Source organism: Colias philodice, chromosome 8, assembly GCF_061535455.1.
Source record: "Colias philodice isolate Cphi_HAF_F1 chromosome 8, ilColPhil1 Martin Lab GWU primary, whole genome shotgun sequence".
Lineage (NCBI taxonomy): Eukaryota > Metazoa > Arthropoda > Insecta > Lepidoptera > Pieridae > Colias > Colias philodice.
This window is the reverse complement of record NC_143093.1, coordinates 4,941,551-4,962,214: the sequence shown is the minus strand read 5'-3', so window position 1 is coordinate 4,962,214 and position 20,664 is coordinate 4,941,551. Positions and strand designations below refer to the sequence as shown.

At 34.4% G+C, this 20,664-nt stretch overlaps 3 protein-coding genes across 6 annotated transcripts; 2 read left to right on the top strand and 1 right to left on the bottom strand.

The window, feature by feature from the left end:
- Nucleotides 1–1,258: 1,258 nt before the first annotated feature.
- Nucleotides 1,259–4,547, top strand: LOC149486488 (uncharacterized). Its single transcript, XM_089698116.1, has one exon. It carries the CDS (start codon nucleotides 1,259–1,261, stop codon nucleotides 4,067–4,069), a length of 2,811 nt encoding a protein of 936 aa, XP_089554242.1. The 3' UTR covers nucleotides 4,070–4,547.
- A 2,750-nt stretch (nucleotides 4,548–7,297) lies between these two features.
- frj (membrane bound O-acyltransferase domain containing farjavit) lies at nucleotides 7,298–10,607 on the top strand. Its single transcript, XM_089698108.1, has 7 exons — nucleotides 7,298–7,689; nucleotides 7,820–8,121; nucleotides 8,266–8,417; nucleotides 8,531–8,742; nucleotides 9,022–9,195; nucleotides 9,557–9,695; nucleotides 10,060–10,607. The coding sequence occupies exons 1-7, from the start codon at nucleotides 7,460–7,462 to the stop codon at nucleotides 10,300–10,302; spliced, it is 1,452 nt and encodes a 483-aa protein (XP_089554234.1). The 5' UTR covers nucleotides 7,298–7,459; the 3' UTR covers nucleotides 10,303–10,607.
- A 1,243-nt stretch (nucleotides 10,608–11,850) lies between these two features.
- Nucleotides 11,851–20,205, bottom strand: Mnr (Membrane-bound Notch regulator). 4 transcript variants are annotated; one of them, XM_089698112.1, is made up of 6 exons: nucleotides 19,964–20,195; nucleotides 15,831–15,898; nucleotides 13,557–13,691; nucleotides 12,899–13,474; nucleotides 12,664–12,775; nucleotides 11,851–12,039 (listed from the first exon to the last, which is right to left on the bottom strand). In XM_089698112.1, exons 2-6 carry the CDS (start codon nucleotides 15,889–15,891, stop codon nucleotides 11,985–11,987), a joined length of 939 nt encoding a protein of 312 aa, XP_089554238.1. In that variant the 5' UTR covers nucleotides 15,892–15,898; nucleotides 19,964–20,195; the 3' UTR covers nucleotides 11,851–11,984. The 4 variants fall into 4 exon arrangements, with proteins under 4 accessions (XP_089554238.1, XP_089554236.1, XP_089554235.1 ...); XM_089698110.1 differs by having other exon boundaries at nucleotides 12,664–13,474; nucleotides 15,831–15,900; nucleotides 20,122–20,205; XM_089698109.1 differs by having other exon boundaries at nucleotides 12,664–13,474; nucleotides 19,964–20,196.
- Between the last annotated feature and the right edge of the window lie 459 nt (nucleotides 20,206–20,664).

Below are 20,664 nucleotides of genomic sequence, written 5' to 3'. Positions count from 1 at the left end.
GGACTACGAGCACAATGAGGAACCGGTTAATAAAGAATCGGGTTCTGGGAAGCGTCGCCAGTCTTCTCCACCGAGTTCGGATTGTGAAAGCGTCTCTTCGAGCAGTGATAGTGATTTTCAGGATACACGTGTGCACCGAAAAAGGTTTAAAAAGGCGGGTAAAGAAGAACAAACCGTGAGTTTTGAACACTTAAACATGCTATCGTACCAAGTTGCATATCTAACGGATTTAATTACCAAAAATGCCGCGTTTGCCAACGGTCTTCCTACTGTAAATCAGAACGTTGAAAATGTGCTTCATTCGAATAGCGATTTAAATTTACGCCCACCTACCCTAAGTACGGAAGGCGCGTCTACATCTCAATTGAATTTATCCGAATTAAAAACTACCGTCAAAGATCCGATTTATTCGCAATCGAGTGAAATTTATCTAAACAAATTGCACAATTTACAACGATTTAACCGCGATGATTGGTACGCTATTCGTTTTGTTGATGTACAAAAGAAGTATTTGACAACACCCGGTTTTGTGGAATTGAGTGTTAACGATTCTTTAAAACGGTATGAATCGGGTATGCTTCGGGAGGACCCTCGTTCTTATTTAATCGAGCGGTCATTTGCAGCCTTAACTAATGCTATACTATGCCAAAAAGATGAATTACAAAAAACGTTGCAATCATTAGTAGATTGGGCTAGTCAAGAAAAAGAGTCGTTAACGCCAAACTCATTGTTTAATAAGATAGAATCGTTGTTTTCTAAAGAATCGGCATACAATAAAGTTACTGACGATTTATTACAAATAGTTTGTGGAAGACGGGCAGACTGTATTACTTTACGCCGCGAGTCGTTGCTTAAACAAATTCCGGAGGAATTTCACCGCGACGTTTTATTTAAAATACCTCCAAGTGCGTCAACGTTATTTAATGACGAGTCAGTGCAAAACTATCTCCAAAAAATTGGGGGGGCCGAAAAATTAATAGCATTACCTCGATCAGGGCCTCACATAAAGGATAATTTCATTCGTAATCAGCACAATCAATCTAAGCCGTCAACAAGCTCACAATCGAATGAACATTTTTTTCGACACAACTCTTCATCTTCTAAAAAGGGTAAACGCACATCTAGGCAACAAAAATACGCAAATAGAAACAAATCAGGTAGTTATAAACAAAAAGAAAAAGGATCGCGGCCTTCGTTTAAAAATAAAAATCGCGAATGACTATCAATTATTTTACGGCGGCTGTCTCAAACAATTTCAATGTGTCTGGAGCAATTTCGGTGCACCAAAACAAATTTGCAAACTACTAAGTGGAGTATGTATTCCCTTTATCCAAAAACCGCCGCTGATATTTCCAAATTCGCTTATAATGGAAAAATATCGAACACAGACGTCTCCAGACATGACCTTACAAATAAAAGACATGTTGAAATCGGGAATATTAGAGCTAGCAGAGACAACTCCAAGTTACCTTTCGACTTTCTTTTTGATACCGAAACCCGACGGAAGCCACCGTCCAATTTTCAATTTGAAGCGGTTAAATTTCTTCATCAAAACAAAGCCATTTCAATTATTCAGCCATTTTCGCGTGCCAGCCTTTTTGCAGGATTCCGATTGGATGGTGAAACTGGATTTGAGCCAAGCTTACTTTCACGTGCCTATCTGTCAACGCCATCGCAGGTTCTTAAGACTCAATTATCACCAGGATCCAAGTCGGCACCAATTGCTGCAGATGACGTGCCTGCCCTTCGGTCTCTCCTCGGCACCAAGAACGTTTGCCACGTTGACCAATTGGGTGGCAGAGTTTCTCAGGAGCAAAGGCATCAGGTGCGTAGTTTATTTGGACGATTATCTTCTAGCGAGTCAGTCCATGCATCAGCTGGCAGACGACATAGCTCAAACAATCAAAATCATGTCGCTATTGGGCTTGAACATAAATTTCGAAAAATCTGTGTTGGTACCGACCCAATGCCTCGAGTTTCTCGGCATTACCTGGGACACAACGCTCAACGCAAAGTCCCTGTCGGTGCCGAAGTGCTTAACGCTACGCAAAGCACTTCAAAAACAGATCGAAACAGGCAGTTGGTCCCTAAAGCAATATCAATCCTTAATGGGGAGACTCAACTTCGCCGCATTCGTCGTTCCAAGGGGACGACTTCACTGTCGTTCACTGCAATGTTACAGTCGACAGCTGCCAATGAACCATCCCTATCGCAAGGTTCAAATCCCGAAAAGAGTGATAGAGGACCTGGTATGGTGGAAGGACGCAATCGGGACGAGCTCACCAATTCATCTACCTGCAATAACTCATCTTTTAACGACGGATGCCTCAGATATCGGTTGGGGGGCTTGTCTAGGAGGCAAAAACATATTCGGTCACTGGACAGTGCGCCAATTAGCGTGGCACGCCAATCAAAAGGAGATGTTCGCGGTATATGCATCGATTTTGCAGGAACAGAGCCAGTTAACAAATGCTCATATTCTTCTGCAAACGGACAATCGAACAGTCGTGGCTTACATAAACAAGGAAGGTGGGACAAAATCAAAAAAGCTTCTAAATTTAACTCGACAGCTTCTGGCGATTTTGGACGGGCTCAACATTCATCTCCAAGCGCAATACTTTCCGGGCAGGTACAACGCCGAAGTGGACGCTCTGTCTCGTCAGAAACCTTGTCCCGAATGGCATCTGCTACCACCTGCCACGATGAAGATATTTCGAAGGTGGGGAACTCCAGTAATAGATCTCTTTGCCTCAACGTCAGCTCATGTGATCCCAAACTATGTGACAGTGGACTTGCAAGACCCCATGGCGCAGCATCACAACGCCTTTTGTCACCGGTGGAATTACAGTCTAGGGTGGTTGTTTCCCCCGCCAAATCTCATCCCGACAGTCCTACATCACCTGAACGAGGCTACGGGGAGGTACATTCTGATTGCCCCCAAATGGCACAAAGCGTTTTGGCGGGCAGATGTACAGCGGAGAGCGCTGGATCATCCTTATCTCATTCCAGATCTAGCACAGGTGTTAATCGACACGACAACGGGTGTGCACCCACCACAAGTACAAGACCTGCAATTGGAAGCCTGGTTGATGTCGGGTGGCAAGAAATATTAGCAGGTTGGACGAATCAGGAACAAGAACTTTTAATGTCCAGTTGGCGAAGCTCAACATTGAACACTTACAAATCAGCATGGGTTAGATGGAAGAAATGGTGTGAGTCAAATTTTATTAATTTTAAATGTCCGAGTGCCGATCAGGTGGCGCGATACCTGGCACATTTACATTGCGATGTTGGACTTGCATATAGAACTATATTAGTACACAAATCAGTTATTTCAACATTTACTAGTGTTTCTACCAATATTGACATGTCATCAAATTTTTTCATAAAGCACATGCTCAAAGCTATATCTGTTGCTCGAAATAAACCTGTAAAACCGCCTATTTGGAATCCAAAAAAGTTGCTAGATTATATTTCTTCACATAGTATAGATGAAAATAATATTTATCAGGTTTCTAGACTTACATCTACTTTATTATTATTAGCCTCTGGTCGTAGAGTTCATGACCTAACTTTACTTCGAATTGACAGCGACAGTTTTGTGGATGAAAATAATTCAATTGTATTCTGGCCAGCTTTTGGTTCTAAGACTGATAGTATTAATCGTAGGCAGTCTGGGTGGAGGCTTAGAGAACACCCTATTAAGAACTTAAACTTAATTTTTTGGATAAGACAGTTATTGAAAATAACAGTACAGCGTCGAAATAACATTAATCATCTTTTCATCACAGCTAGAGGTGAATCTAAGCCTGCATCTAGAACTGTTATTGGCGGCTGGATAAAATCCCTTTTGAAAGAGGCTGGTATAGAGGCTTCTCCAGGATCTGTAAGATCTGCTGTAGCCTCTTTAAATTGGGTAGAAAATTTTTCAATAGATAAAATTCTTGAAACAGGTAATTGGAAGGCAATACATACTTTCCAGAATTATTACCAAAAAGAATTGATTGAATATAATAGGTCTAATTGTAATGAATCGGTATCATTGTCTAATTATTTTGATCCTGTTTAAAATTAATGATATTAAGTACATAAAATTAAAGATTGAATATTCACATTGTATGTTGATTAGTAAGAATAAATAGTTTATTAAACATTCAATGTTTATTATTTTTATTACATACACATTATAGCGTCTATTACAAGCTATGTGCATAAGACATAGCTTGCGCACCAGGTGATAACAAACAAATCACTCAAGATGGATTCCGGATATTGATACGAAACAAATAATAGAGAGTTTTACCAACAAATAAAACTTACCTATTATTTTTTCTTCAATATCCGGAATCCAGGTAATGTCTACCTGGTGCATCATGAGTGCCATAATGACGAGACTTCACCCGGTGCTCAGGCGCCTTGTAAGTAGTACCAAAACCGTACGATAGAGGGCGCCACCAGCGGAGAGGTAGGGGAAACGCTGACTCAAGGCACAAAGAGGGGGTGCTTGACTCAAGATGGATTCCGGATATTGAAGAAAAAATAATAGGTAAGTTTTATTTGTTGGTAAAACTCTCTATTAATTTGCGAAAACGTAATAATCGCCATACATACATACATTAAACACTCGTTACTAATGGAATATTCTATTTTACGTAGTACTGAGCAAAAATAAATGGAATCTCACCGGTATATTCTGCTGTACGTTTGTAAACGTTTTCCAAATCAGTCAATAAATTTCCAGCTTGAAATTCGGACAAACACCGAATAAAAACTTTATACACCACATTACGGACACCGCTACGTTTAACCTTTTTCATGATATCTCCTTTTTTATTTAAATTTCTTGTTCTAAATAACAATTTTATCTCAATAATTCTCCACTTCACGAAAAAAACAACAAATTTTTATTCAACTTGACAGCTACATTGCCAATTCAGGGTTGCCAGGTAATGAAAAACGAATTAGTTCCAAAATAATTAATTTCATCTCTTTTATGTCGTACTATAGAGTTCGACTCGTAACTCAAATACATACATAGTTTAAATAGGCTTTGTAAATTCGCCGCCCGATCGGATCAGCATCCTCATAAATTTCCTCTAAATTTTGAGGAAGCGATAGCGGAAGAGGATTTTTTTATTTTCATTTTTGAGGATGCGGTAACGGTAGAGGAACCCAAAATATTGCGGAACTTCCGCATTATGAGGAAGCGGAAGAGGAATCCTCAACAACCCTACTACGATCACGTGGCGGCAGTGAGGCGCGCGAGCGAGCCTGCGCGTGTCCACCTCCCACCTCCCCTTCACCCCCGCGATGCTAAATTTATTTTCATAAAAATAAGTATAACAATCGACTTACTGATGAAATGTGATACTGGATTTCAATTTTGTGTATTTTCTAGTATCGTTTTTGCAAGATAGAACTGCACATTTCACCATGTTTATTCGTAAATATGAAAAAAATTCCAGAGCAACGCACTTCGACAGCACTCAATCATGACTGCGAGCGCTCGCGGCGGGAACGTCGTGTTGTTCCCACCTGTGCCTACTGTTCCCACTTGGTTATTCTCACTCTATAGATAGTATATATACTCTAAGAGAAAAACAGTAAAATCGCGTTAGCAGTACACACCACGTACACACATGTATAGTCTATGCCGTACACACGTATATGAGTCATATTCAAAAAAGTTGTACCTTGTCTCTTATTATGCTGTCCGTAAGGAACAAACCCGCCATAAACCTGTTTTTTTTTCACTTTTGATATTTTTCAATTTCATATAGCTTACTTATTGTTATTGTTTATATAATTAATAATCAATAGCATTTGTTCCTAACAAATAATAAGAGAAATCATCATTTTATTTTGTCATTACCCAATCCATTCCATATATATTTTTAGTGTCCTCCTGTACACACAATTTATAAAACAGCAATTTTGGATTGATTCTCGTATTTATATTCACATTGTAAAGAGGGCACATAAATAATTAGAGTATACAGTATGTTTCAGTGAATAGCATTATAATTACAATTAAATTATAGTAATAAAAATGATTAAAAACATTTTGTCATTAAAAGTGTACACCATTTACTGACATTTATTACTGAGGCGGTTTCTCCTAGCAGCAATTAGTAGATCAATGGCAGATTTTGTAAATATCAGATGGAAACACCGATCCATTTTATAGACAACCTAGAAGTTGGCTGTCATTTTGTTTTCTTGTTACAAATGTTGTTCCAAGTTCCAAGACTGTGCGGAGTAAAAAATATAATACCATTTCGTAACGCAGTTTGAAGGACTAAATGTGAGTATAAAAAACTGATTATCAGTGTTTAGCTCTAAGAAACTAGACATTTTAAGGCAGTAAACTGTGAAAATGAATAACCTTAATACGCGAGACATTTTTACAATTTTTAGGTTGTGTTACACCAATTTACTGACGACCATTTCATGACTTTAGTGACGTCAAGCTCTAAGGCTGCATTTTCACTGGTGTGGAAGTTATCAATTCAAGAAGAGTATGGGATAATGTAGGCATTTTGCTATATTTATGTAACAATAGTTTATATTAAATTCTAAACACGTGTGCCAACTTTCATATGAATGAGTATATTTATGTGTTTGTGCAAATATTGTTCAGAAACTTGAAACTAAATTGAAACAATTTTTTTTATGGATTTAGTTAGGGCATTAAAATCGGTTCAAAAGTTTCAGATAATATGAACTATTAAACCAAAAAACTACGTAATAATAAGGAATTTGTTAAATATCTTCCTGAACCTTTGAGAAATGGCGATAATTATATATTTGCCAATGATATTGATATAAGAGAAGCGTAATGTCCAACACACTAGTAAAATAACACGTGTTGTAATTGTTTATTTTTTTTTCATTTTTAATTATTAATAAAGTAAATAAATTAAATTTTTTATGTGCTTAATTACCTCTTCCTTATTATTTTAGAAGGTCGAATCGAAAGTTTTTCAAATTTTCTTTACCAGAGGTTTTATATTTTTGTTTTATTATATTATTATAAGAACATGAATGCCAAAAGTCAGTGCAAAATAGGTTAGGCTAGAGTTAAATAGGCTATTCATTTATTGATGGTCCAGAAATGTCACTGTTGAGTATGCATCTTTACATTTACCATTTCATGACATTTCGTGACAATACCATTTACTAACCATTTCTTGACGTACAACTTTTTTGAATATGACTCATATAACTTAGTCTGTGGTACACACTAAACTGTACACACACTGTCATTAGTTATTGATGATTTTGAAGTTTGACTGATAATACAGGTCAAAACTCAAAAGTCAAAACAGTGTTTTTAATGAAAATCGACAGTTTTGGAAATTTATTTTAGAAACAAAATTGTTGTTTAGTCTTATATCATGAAATACTAACCATAAATAAGGATACAAATAAATAATTCTAAAATAAATATAAAAATATAATGTGGTCGTTCATTCAGAAAAATAAAAATGATATTATTTATCTATCGCTCTTACTTTTTAGTGTGCTAATCGGACCATATTATAGAAAGCTTAAAACAGTTGAATCCAAAAAATGGGGTGGTTCAATATTAGGTTTATTGTTAATAATAATAGTGTCAGGCTACAGTGCCGTTCACCCTATTCTCTCAGCTTTTCTAGGGATTGTTGTCATTAAGGCAGCTACGATAAAGTGAGTACATATTTATTGTTTTAATACTTTTTCTATAATAATTGTAAATAGATTTTGTTGACTATGTTTTATTGAATCTCATCTAACATTCATACATGTATCCCTTAATATATTTTTGTTTTTTCTGCAGATATTGTCACATCCTAACATTCTTCTTCATGTTCGGCTATTTGTTCTTCTTCCGCCTGGCTGACAAATTTGGCTTTGCATTATCCTCGGGTCAAACAAATTTAATTGAAATGATAATTGTATTGCGAGTTATTGGAGTTGCATTCGAAATGAATGGATCTTGGATAGCCGTTGCAAAAGCTAAGAAAAAAGATACTGAAACTAAGGAAATTAAGGAAAGAGATGATGAGTTCCTTGAATTGATTAATCCTGATTTTATTGACCTCTTTCACTATGCATTCAACTATATAGGATTATTAACAGGTAAAGTTTCTAGTTCTATTCTTCAGAAATTTATAATTGATAGCATAACATGATTATACATATGAAATAATTGTATTATCCCTACTCTTTACTAGGTTATGTAATATATCATCATCAGATTAATTTTGATCTTATTCTTTTTAGGTCCATATTACAGATATCGCACATTTGATGACTATTTCCGCTTACCATACAGCAAGTATGTGGATTGCTTTGGATTCACAATTAATACATTGAAGGCTGTACCTTTGTATGTGTCACTTTATTTGGCTTTCTCCAATATCTGGCCCCTCGAAGTAAGAATCAATTTATGTGATTAATAATAACTATATGATATATATTATTTTTGTACTCTAATTTACAAAACTCATAAATAGGCTTTAAAATGAGTGAATAATATTTCTTTCAGTATGTGCTAACAGAAGAGCACAATAATAGAAACTTTCTCTATAGAATGATGTACCCCTGGGTACTGTTTGCTGCATTCCGCCAACGCATTTACTCTGGTATGACATTAGCGGAAAGTGTCTGCACTTCAGCAGGGCTTGGAGCATACCCTGTGCAAGGAAGGAACAGAACTGGTCATGGACCCACTGTTGGGTATTTGAAGTTGAAACAAATGTGAGTGTGTGTAAATGTATCAAATAAACAATTATTGTATTTATGTATATTTATAAGTAGTTTTTTTAGCAAAAGTAATATTCTATTTGTGAGGAAATTTTATTTTATTTGAATTAATTGAAGTGTAAAAAACACATCATTGTTATTTTGAATATGCATTGAAGTCACTTCAAAAGTAAGCAGTTTATGTTATCAAGTTAGACTGACATAACTCTTTTTTATACTTTATTTATAAACTGTAGGTTATAAATATGTATTCCAATTTATCTTTAATAATAGGTCTGACGATGAGGCAAAAGCAGCGCAATATGACTTCAACACAGTTGAATCAATGGAGGTTTGGGGTTGCGAGTCTGTTGTGACATTGAGGGATTCCATGAAAGTATGGAACAAGGCCGTTCAGTACTGGGTGGCTATGGTGGTTTATAAACGGTTTCCTATCAAACCATTGAAGTAAGTTGGATACACATATTTAAAAGGAAAGAAAAGTGTTAATAATATCTATCAATCTAATATATATCAAGATTGTCCCTATATGCAATGCTTGGAAAGATAATAAACCTATGTTTAGTTTTAGTAGCAATATGTATTAGTTTCATCTTAATGTGACGATGTGACTTTTACTAGATTTAAAATTTAAATTTGATGCAAACATTTCATTTACTTATTCATTTGAGTAATAATTTAGGACAACTATAATATATTGTGTTTTAACCCATTGAGCCCCGAACGGCCCGATCGGTCCACGACAATAGATTTTCTAATGTGTCTGTGATTCCGGGGCCTGAGTTATTAATAATATTTAAATTTTCAGAATCCATGCTGCTCTCTTTGTATCTGTGGTTTGGCATGGGTACCATGCTGGTTACTTCTTCTGCATTTATTTCTGTCCATTCTACCTTATGGCGGAAGACATTTACTATAAACTCTACTATAAGGAAGCTACAGGGATGGTATGTATTTATGTACTGAGTTTATTTAAATCCTTTGTTAAACATATTTTAAATTTTTTAACTATATGCTTCAAATTTAACCCATTGAGCCCCGAACGGCCAGATCCGACCGCGACACAATAGATTTTCTATTGCGTCTGTGATTCCGGGGCCTGATGGATTAAACAAAGTTATTTCAAAGTTAAAATACAATAGTCAAAACTATAATTAAAGAAGAAAACACTATAATTAGAATTCATCCAAGTTATGCGTCTGCGGTAGATGTTTCTTTATATTGTAGTTTCAACATTCATTAAAATAAATTGATTTTTATGAATACTTATAGTAATATTCGTAATCTTGTATTTTTGTATTTTTGTTTCAGAAAAAGAAGATAATCGGTTTCATAATGTGGTTTTTACGGTCACATTCAGAATCATACCAAGCTGCGGCATTCCTCCTACTCACTTTCGATCGTATATGGATATACTATTCTTCCGTTTATTTCTATTGGTATGGAGTATGGCTGGCATTCCTTATAGTGGGACTTATATTGAATCAATTCCATAAAATTAATAAACCCAAAAAGCCAAGAGAAAACGACAAACAAGAACTTAGTGTCAATTAGTCTGAATATTTGGTAATTTATGGAATAATTTGTTTGATATTAGTAGTAGGGGTTTAAAGTTTTGGGGGTGTATTTTATGCATTTATTTATGATGCATTTCTATTTTAATCTTAATATGAATAAAACTGCGCAATATCGCGGTTAATTTGATTACGTAACATTATTAATCATCAATTATTATCTGCATTATAGTAATTAATGTAAACATTCTGGTCAAATCAATAACTTCATTGATATGTATTTTATATATATATAATATGCGATGTATATATTTATACATTTTCGAATAAAGATTTGGAAACGGGCATTTACGTATAATTTATACACTATACATATATCTTAAGGCTCTACTCTACATATATGTATATTTAAAATGGAGTACTTAAATAATTTTTCGTACAAGTTTACGTAAATTTTATTTCCGTGACGTTATTTATAAAATAGTCATCTTCTACTAAGTATGAGTAGTTAATATACATGAACATGTGTATGTATTATTTAAAACCTCACGTATATTGAGTTAATATCGTGAATCACGAATAGGTCGTTGGTCACGCGTAAACTAATTTTTGTCACATTCGCTAATTAGTATAATTATCGCTAGAACAATACTTCCGAGTATTGACTCGGAACTATAGTAAATATTTCAAATAATTCCACGTATTGAATGTGCCTTGATATAATATTTATTTTGGGAACAAAGATAGAATTTGGCGCATTATATGCGCCAAATTCTATCTACATATTAAGTGGTCACCATAAAACTCATGTAGGTATAGTCAAGTTCTATTCTGATTTTCTAAGTGCTTGCAGTTGCAAGTATAGATAATATAATACTATGTATATTATGGTAATACTTTGCATAGAGCTAGTCTACGGCGATACTAAAATTAGTTATGGGATAATATGTAGTAAAATAACTAGATGACGCGACGCAACATTATAATAATATGTAAAAGATAACGAGTACCTTATTTTAAAAGTTGGAAATCCTTTCATATATCTTATAGGATCTTTAGAGATTACGGACACATTCTAATGAAATTTCTTTAGCGATAGTACATTTGTTTACTTATATGAGGTCAATGAAATCTACCTACTATTTATACTAATATGTATTATAAAGCTGAAGCTAATCCCAGGAGCTACTGGTCGGATTTGAAAAATACTTTCAGTGTTAGAATGCCCATTTATCGAGGAAGGCTATTGTTAGGCTATACATCATCACGCTATAACCAACAGGAGTGGGGCACTGCGGGTAAAACTGCAGGGCACAGCTAGTTTAAATATAACTAGGTAGGTACTTGAATCTCGTAATTAAATATAAACATAATATTATGTGTTTTTTTTATCACGGTACTCATAATGTAAATTATTGTAAAGTATTAATTGCAAGTTTAATTTCGTATAAGAAAACATACGTATATAAACATTTTTACGGAATGTTTAGTTTCTCTTATCATATAAACACAGAATTCTTCATTTCTATTAAGTTTCTATCATACACAAACACACCGAAGATAAACACCGGATTAAAATAAAACGACATTATAACATACATACTATATTATGATTTATAAAAAAATATTTCAAACAACAATAATAATTAGTGGAGTTAAAGCACCTTATTCATACATAATTAGTGGAGTTTTTATCAATAATATAATTAATTATACATTATTTTATATCACATTCTTGATGTAAAGGTGTACCAGGTACGTCAACGTCATTGCCACACTGAAATATAATTAGGAATAAAATAATAAGATCTCATCACTATTGAGTAACTACGTTAATAATAATATTTCATAAAATGAGTATTAATTATATAGCAACTAAACAATACTACAGTGCTCTGTAATAATTGATGTGTATTTACATTTTCCTTACACTATCAATATAAAATGCTTGCGACTAAATTAAAATATAAAGCTTAAATTATAATTCACTATAATCCTACCAGCTTCTATCGGTATGAGGCATGCTTGTTGGAGTTGGTTATTTATCTTGTGTCAGAACAGGTTAATAAATAACCGAAGATTTACAATATTATGTCACTGGATTAAAAAAAAGCAAATAAAGATAAGATTAGTACATTTTTGCATGAAAAACTTCACATTTTTGGTACCAAGAAATATTCACAAAATATATTTTAAGGAAGGATCAAGTAAAATTGTGTAATATTCGAAAAGCGTGTACAAGTAAGGAATAATATTGTGGAAAGATTATACAGCGTTAGCTTAGTTCATTATTTGCACAAATTAAAGATCAAGAAGAGTACATGCTTCGCATTAAATAAAATTACACCAAGTGAAGCCACACCACTAAGATTATAACGTGTATAACGAGTTTAAAATTTACCCGATGTTCCAGCCATAAGACACTGGTTTGTTTGTTGTGGCTCCACTGCGGTGGGCATAGTTTTGTCCGTAATTCCTATTTTGGTTGGGCGCCTGATAACCGGGCTGGTTTCCTGATGGATAAGTTTGGGCATTAGAACTCCTCGAATTTGAATTATACGATGAGTAGTTTGGATTTTCCATAATGGGCCTCGTGTTGAAAACGCTGCTCAGTCCTCCGTTTTTAGAAAAATTACCTAGAATATTTCCCAAGATGTTTCCTATGGAACCTTGACCTCCGGTACCACCTGCTCCGCCTTGTCCGTTTGCGAACTTGTTGATTGTGTTGAATATGCTATCAATGGGACTTTTGCCATTCGATCCGAAACCGCCAAGGGAGCCACTGCTGGACCCGCCGTATGGGGAATTGCCTCCGGTATTCGAAGAGCCGCCGTATGGAGAGCTACCACCGTATGGGGATCGATCCCCGTATGGAGAACCTCCGCCAAAGTGGGAGCTTGGGTTATTGTGACCACCGTACGGCGAGCCGCCTCCACCAGATGAACCGCCACCATATGGTGAGCTGCCACCGTACGGTGAGCCACCACCGTTCGATGAGCTACCGCCGTACGGTGAGCCACCATTGTTCGAAGAGCTACCGCCGTATGGTGAGCTACCGCCGTAAGGCGAGTTCCCACCGTATGGTGAGTTACCACCGTGCCCGTTGTTAGATGGAGGCGGTGCGGGCGCTGGGTAGTTTGGCGCTGAGTCAAAGTCTCTTGTCGGTGTTGGTGGCGGTTTAGGCTTGGGTTGCGCCGGTTCCGAATGAGTTCCTGGTGAAGAAGTTTCAAAAGTTAATATCTAAAAAACAAAAAATAAAGTCAATGTGGATATATAAAGCGAAAAATGATTTACCCTCGACTTGAGACTTTTTCTTGCATGTAGGATATGTTCCGCAGTTTGAGGAGTGTCCGAAAGAGCACGGGTCTTCAGCTAACACGCAAACTTCGCTGTTGAGACATCCGATGTCTCTGCATGTTCTACCATATTCTGGAAAAATATTTAATTTTTTTTATTTTAAATTAAATTTAACACGTGCGTCGAGACTAAATAAATTATATATTATATATATAATTCATAAAAGTATATCAAACTGTAATAACTTCAAGTGTAAATCAGGTTCGCGTTGATAGCAGGTAGAAGATGGTAAATGCAAATTTTTGCATTTGTAAAAAAATATGCAATTTTAAGATACCCTAAAAACATATTATTTCGTGACAAGTTTGAATAAAAATACATTGACCCACATGAATATAATATTTTATATGTGTTCTCGAGAAAAATTTGCCCTTTTTATAACCCGTAAGGCGTGACTGGGTAAGGAATTCGGTTGTAAAGGGAAAAGGTCATTTGCATATACAAGATTATATACTTAGATTGGGTTCACCGTAGCGTCATGTTCGAGAGTCAATATCACACGTAATATACGCCAAGCGAACTAGAAAACTTTTTGCCGTGGAATTGTTTTTCACGTGCCCTTCATACGAATAGTTTTAACATATTCACAAATAACTTTCGCTCTTTTGTTTTTATCATGCATTCTAAATTCATGTTATTCGCCAGAAAAGTATAAAAATGTCGTATTTTTCGAATATATTTTATTCTGCATGAATGATGGTATTTTAAACTCATCGGAAATTATAATATAAGGAAGAATACAATATTATTATGATCCATGCAACAGCATAAGGCAATCATATAATGACGTTTTAAAGAATGCGAACAACGGTATAACTTCGTCATCAAACACAAGCTCCTCTGTAAATCAATGACAAATATATTTCTTAGTAATCCATTTGGAATATAATACGAGTTTACGATAACGTAATATCACTCGCAGTAATAATAAAATTCGTTCCCATAACCACATAAAAAAGCAAACACTGTACCACGAAAACGTTTTAAGCAAAGTGCAAGGATGAGGAATCGTAGGTATGGAATATAATTTGCGACTCGGCAAGTGCTTCTTTAGAGGCCATAAAAAGATATAAAAAATATCATAAGGTCGGATCATAACTCATTGTTTTGTTACACTTTCAAGGAGCTAGGTTTATGTGTGCATTACTTAATGGATTCGAGCTGAGTATATCTCACGAGCATGTGCCAAGAGCACGTCTCTGAAGGATTCTTATAGATACTTCCCGTTTAAAACTTTAACTAGACTGTTGTTTATAGTGCAAAGTCTTTTGATATATAAACACGAAGGTCGCGGCAGAGGTCACGCGAGAGCAGTACGAACCCAACCTCATAGCATGTGTATAATGAATATGTATATATGTACAGTAAACGTAGGTAATAACAGGAAATTATAAATTCCTAGAACCTATTGATACAGCAAAACAATAGCTAATGGTTATTTTTTAAAGTGAAAAGAAAATTAAGTATATCTAATGAAGATTGAAAATGGTGACATTACATTATTTACAAAGGTTTAATGTTTCGGTACTTTTAAAAATGTCTAACGTAGACCTTTTAATTTTTACAGAAAATGTTCGTAGAATATACTAAATTTATAACAATAATTAATGTAAACATTAAATTCTACGGATATTCCACGAAATCGAGAAATAATGAGCCGTTGTTCCTTACTTTTTACAAAACCTTACCTGAAACATGAAACATCCACCCATGGGCGGATGTAACATCAAACATGTCATCCTTATTACTTATCCAATATATATTATTAAAATATAGTAAGTAGTACATTACATATTTGAAACATAAAAGCGTGTATTGAAAATAGGGAAGTTAATATCTATACTAATATTATAAAGCTGAAGAGTTTGTTTGTTTGTTTGAACGCGCTAATCTCGGGAACTACTGGTCCGATTTAAAAAATTCTTTCGGTGTTAGATAGCTCATTTATCGAGGAAGGCTATACGCTATATATCATCACGGTATGGCCAACAGGAGTGGAGCCACGGGGGTGAAACTGCGCGGAGCAGCTAGTGTAATATAATCTGCTTAAAGCTTCCAATGACGTAACCATCAAATTTTTGCGCTGACGGTCGTTCTAGTCGTGTTAATCGTATTATGACGAAATATAACTCAACATTTTTCAATTAAGAACATAACAGATATATTTTAACGACTCCGCAGAGTTACAAATTTGCAATAAATGCAACTTACTTGAGAAGCCATCAACATGGTACAGTAACGCCAGCGTCATTAAAACCGTCCTCCAGTCCATAGTTAATCTGGAAAGAAATTGCTCGTTAACCACATACATTTTACTAGTGTTCAGTCGTTACATTTCGGTTAATATTACATGCGACATATTATAATGTTAATGCTTCATATAAAATATATTGTATGCAGTATGTAATCATTTAATAACTTTAGGGAGCACCTAAATTTTTTATTTTATTTTAGGTGCTCCCTAAAGTTCCGTAAGCAATAGATACTTTTGGAATGTATCATGCAGTTTAGTGATAATGTATTTGTTGCAATCCAATTTTCGATTGCGACAATAAGCTCAATCAAGTGATTTATGTTAGAATGAATATATTTATATTTATTGATCTGATTATTTAGAACTGCGTTTTATGAAGGGCTATGTATTATCAACCAATTTGATATAATCTCCATTACATTTGACCTTTTTCAAATGTCGTAGCGATTACAGCTAAAGATTTCGTAAGTATCTACGCACTACATTTCTGGAAACATATATGTATTTACTAACATAATAGATCTGTATTTACTACTTAAGATATAAAAAACTAACACAATATATGTAATAATTGGCTTGACGAAGCATGTGCAGAGTATCAATGCGGCAAGACGAAACAAAGTTGAAAGTGTGTTGCCATAAACCCGTCGACACATGTATTTCAACGCTGCACACGTCTCCGCGGCAGCTTCGCAACTTTATGACACCCAGCTACATTCCCTTCAGCAATTTCACCCGAAAGTGTATCGTATAACCTCGTTACTGACTGCAGCAGTGAGGTGAGTAAACGTTTGCCGGATTATAGCAAAAGTTGTTACTCTTTATTGAAAACTATGATGGGACTTTGTGTTGTGCTAATCTGGAGTTCTGCAATTCGTGGCATTATTGGCTCTAGGGTCTGGATGCTTTCACGTCGTAAATATAAGTTATATAATCAGTTTTTGATAGGTATCTATTATAAATTTTTAAAAGAATAGGAAATTTTCGATCACGACTCGAGATTCGAAATGACCACTCGGCCGCCCGTGATCCAATTCGAAGAATTTAATCTATTCGTTTGGGTTGTATGTGTCTAAGGGACACCGGTACCAATCTATTATCAACTAAGTAAAAAACTTACTAAGGCCAGTGGCCAACCGAATCGATAAGTAAATTAACTTAAACAAGTTGTTCGTGATAGGGGTTGTGGTTGGGTTCGGTCAAATGTCGAAGGTAAAAGGTCAGTCACAGCTTTACACTGAATAGGTGCCCTTAATTTGTGAAGTACGTAAGGCCATTATTTGCACGCCAATATTTGTTGGTATGGCAAATAAATATTACATTATGCGTATTCATACATTTTAAAGGATACATTTAATGGTTTCAAAGATATTCAATTTAAAATGCTATAATATTCGAAATTAGTTAAATTAGTTTCGATGATATACTATACCGCATATGCTTTGGACATATTTAATGCGTATTAAGCATGTAAATAGCAAGCATATAACATTAAGGAACTTTTAACAATTTCGTAATAGGGAACGTGCAATTTTATTAAACCATTTTGCGGAAAAGTCTTGGCAAGTTAACCCACGAGATGCTGCGTTGTCATTTATATCGTGACATGGAGCAAGACAAATTATGGTTATTTTTCTGGTTGAAACGTTACAAATAGAAGCCATTTTAAAAAGAGAATTTGAACCATAAAACTGGATATACTTAATAGAAATAAAATATTTTATTTTCCTTCCTTCCTTTTGATTGTTTTATTATTGAATCTTATCTTGTACTGTTGTAGTTTGTTTTTCCTTCAGACGTGGTATTTCCGAAATGTTAAATGGACCATATACGGTAGACACAGGGCGTGGGATAAAAAATTACTCTTAGATCGCAGAGAAGACGCAATAAAAAGTCACACTCGCTAACTTTCATTTCCGCCGCCCCACTTGTGAATCGTATTTCGGAATCGTTTTATCTTTTTGCAGGCACAGTTCGGATGCGGAACCAAGCCACTTCGCAGCTCATATATCACTCGAGTCCGTAACGTTAACGGCCTGCCTGTCAACTCCGCGTTTCACATGCCATACCTCTTGACGAACCTTTGTGTATTTTTCGGCCGTTTACACGTTCGATTTTACATTTAAATATTCCGAACCGTGCATTACGACATAGAGTTATAAGGTTACACAGGAACACGGTGGGATTCATGTTCATGAGATCTCCTTTATTCGAATTCCAGACGCGATGCATCTTAGTCCATGTACACCTCACAAATTCTCGCGAGAGCGCTACGTAAAGCAACGGCGTCGCGTTACTAGGATTTATATCGACGGAAATCTTCAACGTTCACACTTCATGCTCACGAAACGGTGTTAGATAAAAATTTCGCTTGGAATAGAACTTCTGCCAAATAAATTACCACCTACTGCACTTCACCAGTTTTATTTTGATTTATGTTCATCGGTTACTCACGTTTTTACTTATACTCGAATTCACTGGAAGGGTTATAAAGGGTCTTTGTATTTTTTATATAAATATTTCTTTATTCACCTATTCACTTGTATTTCTTACACATCGTAATAACACTGTACTATTATGATGTGACCACTCACGTATTTATCAAATAATACAATGAAATTAAGTAAAGTTGTTTAGTTTCTGAGCGAGTTTAATAGATAAGGCGCGGTATTTTGTACATGAGATCATACATCAAATGTAGAACAGTATAATATTTTACGTAAATAACTTATTTCTTTGTTTACGTTTGCAGATAATATATTGAAATTTAATTTAAATTATTTAGTAGCACTTAAATTGATGACAATAACACTTGTGAAATTTAAGAGCGAAAACGATATGTGCGAAAAAAGCACAGAGTAAGGAAATTCACAACGTAAATGTACTAAGATATTATTAGCCTTGAGTATTTCAATGTCATTGATAACACTTTAAAGCATTATCTTATACATGAAAAAGCGTCCCAATCCCAATATTTATATAATATTACTACGTAAAAATGTACACTTTTTTATACCATTTTTTTAATGACCATCTATATTTACAGGTAAACAATAAATGTAAAACAGGTTATAAGATTACAGTTTTACAGATACGAAGTGATGCTCTTGCAATATATATCAGGTATGCCTCAGATTAAAAATTAAACCACTGACAGCTATTAGATTGCTCGGAATTTGTATAATCAACCATATCAAATAAGTGAATAGAAAAACATAAAGTTATAATTTAAAATTATATAATATTTAATTATTTTAAATATTAAATAAAATTATCATAAATAGCTCTTATAATAAATGGTGATTATTAAGTGTATCAATCCATGTTGATTTAAAAAAAAATTATATGATAAAATGATGTAACTTTACTTACAAATGGCCTAGCTATTTGACCACAAATAACTTCACAATCATATAATGTGTATATAGTTACATGTATAAAAATACAATTGGCCAATCTAAAACTAGTATATTCAAGAGTTTGTATTAAATAATTTGTTATTTCCATTGTTAAGCACAGGATGGATCAATTTGAGATCATGCTGTAAGATTAATATAACCTTTTCATATTGCTTGTACATTAATATGTATTTCATTTTGGATTATAAGTATACAGTTAATATTATATTTTATAAAATTTTAATGTGAAATTTCACATAGAAACAAATGTATATAATGTATTATTTATCCTCTGGGCTAGTCTTTAAAAAATATTAAAGCTCTGTCTTATACCGCATGAAGCTGACAAAGTATTATTACTATTTGGGTTGTTTACTCATAAACATTTAAAGTAAAACCAGTTTATAGCTGTTGCCTATAAAATGAAGCAAAAAAAAAATCAAGAAATGTTTTATACTTAATAGGTAATAATAATTATTATAATTCAAAGCACTTTGTATAGCCTGGAATTTCCCACGGATATGAGCGATCATAATACGAGTATTATAAGATCTTCGGGTCAAAAACATGTGGCAAATGTTTATATAAAAATATTGTGTTACTTTATTTAAAACTGTTTAATGCGTGACTATAATAAATAATAATGCCAATTAAAATAAATAAGTAAAAGCTTTTCAAGGCTTTCTACTTACCTAAAAGTATCCTTCAGATTTTATATTTACACTGTTCAATGATTAATAATATTATGTTCACTAACAAATTAACAATACAACCTGTTCATAGATACATTGCAAGGTCGACTATATTCGTTTTATACAATGAATCTCTGGTATATCGTCAATAAATTACTCAATTAGGACCTTCGCAAATAGTAATACGTTTTTATTTTTCTTCCTCAAACTCAGTTCTGGTTTAGTTGACACTTGACGTTGACACGGTTGTAGTGATGACAGTTCGCTCATGTCAAGTTTACGTTCCATATTACGGTATTATGACACGGATAACAGCTGTAGTTTAGGGACTTGGGTTTGAAGTCCTCACCGTCCTATTTTTAAATATCCTAAACCTACACACTATAGTCTACAGTGCTTATTATATAACAATGGCGTGTAGAGTAATAAATTAATAGTATTCCTATGATTGATGAAAGAAACATGCGGGTATAAGCTTGGTATAAGCCATGGCGTTTTGACAGTTCAGAAAATAAATTTAATTTAAGTTTATTACATAATAGGCTTATGAAGGTTTTAGAGATTTTCAAAAATTCGAGGTAGATATTAGCTTAACCAAGGTACCACCTAGAGTTACGGATTTTTGAAGTGAAACTTCTTTATCGGGGTTGGAAAAAAATTTTGTGTAACATTTTTCCGTTACGCGCCATCTTGTTTTTATC

Excerpts from the sequence above, each read along its gene's own strand:
- frj (XM_089698108.1), top strand. The coding sequence starts at position 7,460 with ATGTGGTCGTTCATTCAGAAAAATAAAAATGATATTATTTATCTATCG. Across the intron at positions 8,122-8,265 it reads CTATATAGGATTATTAACAG|GTCCATATTACAGATATCGC; the intron begins GTAAAGTTTCTA and ends TATTCTTTTTAG. Across the intron at positions 8,743-9,021 it reads TATTTGAAGTTGAAACAAAT|GTCTGACGATGAGGCAAAAG; the intron begins GTGAGTGTGTGT and ends CTTTAATAATAG.
- LOC149486488 (XM_089698116.1), top strand. The coding sequence starts at position 1,259 with ATGTGTCTGGAGCAATTTCGGTGCACCAAAACAAATTTGCAAACTACT.
- Mnr (XM_089698110.1), bottom strand. The coding sequence starts at position 15,891 with ATGGACTGGAGGACGGTTTTAATGACGCTGGCGTTACTGTACCATGTT. Across the intron at positions 13,475-13,556 it reads GAAAAAGTCTCAAGTCGAGG|GAACTCATTCGGAACCGGCG; the intron begins GTAAATCATTTT and ends CTTCTTCACCAG. Across the intron at positions 12,040-12,663 it reads TCTTATGGCTGGAACATCGG|TGTGGCAATGACGTTGACGT; the intron begins GTAAATTTTAAA and ends ATTATATTTCAG.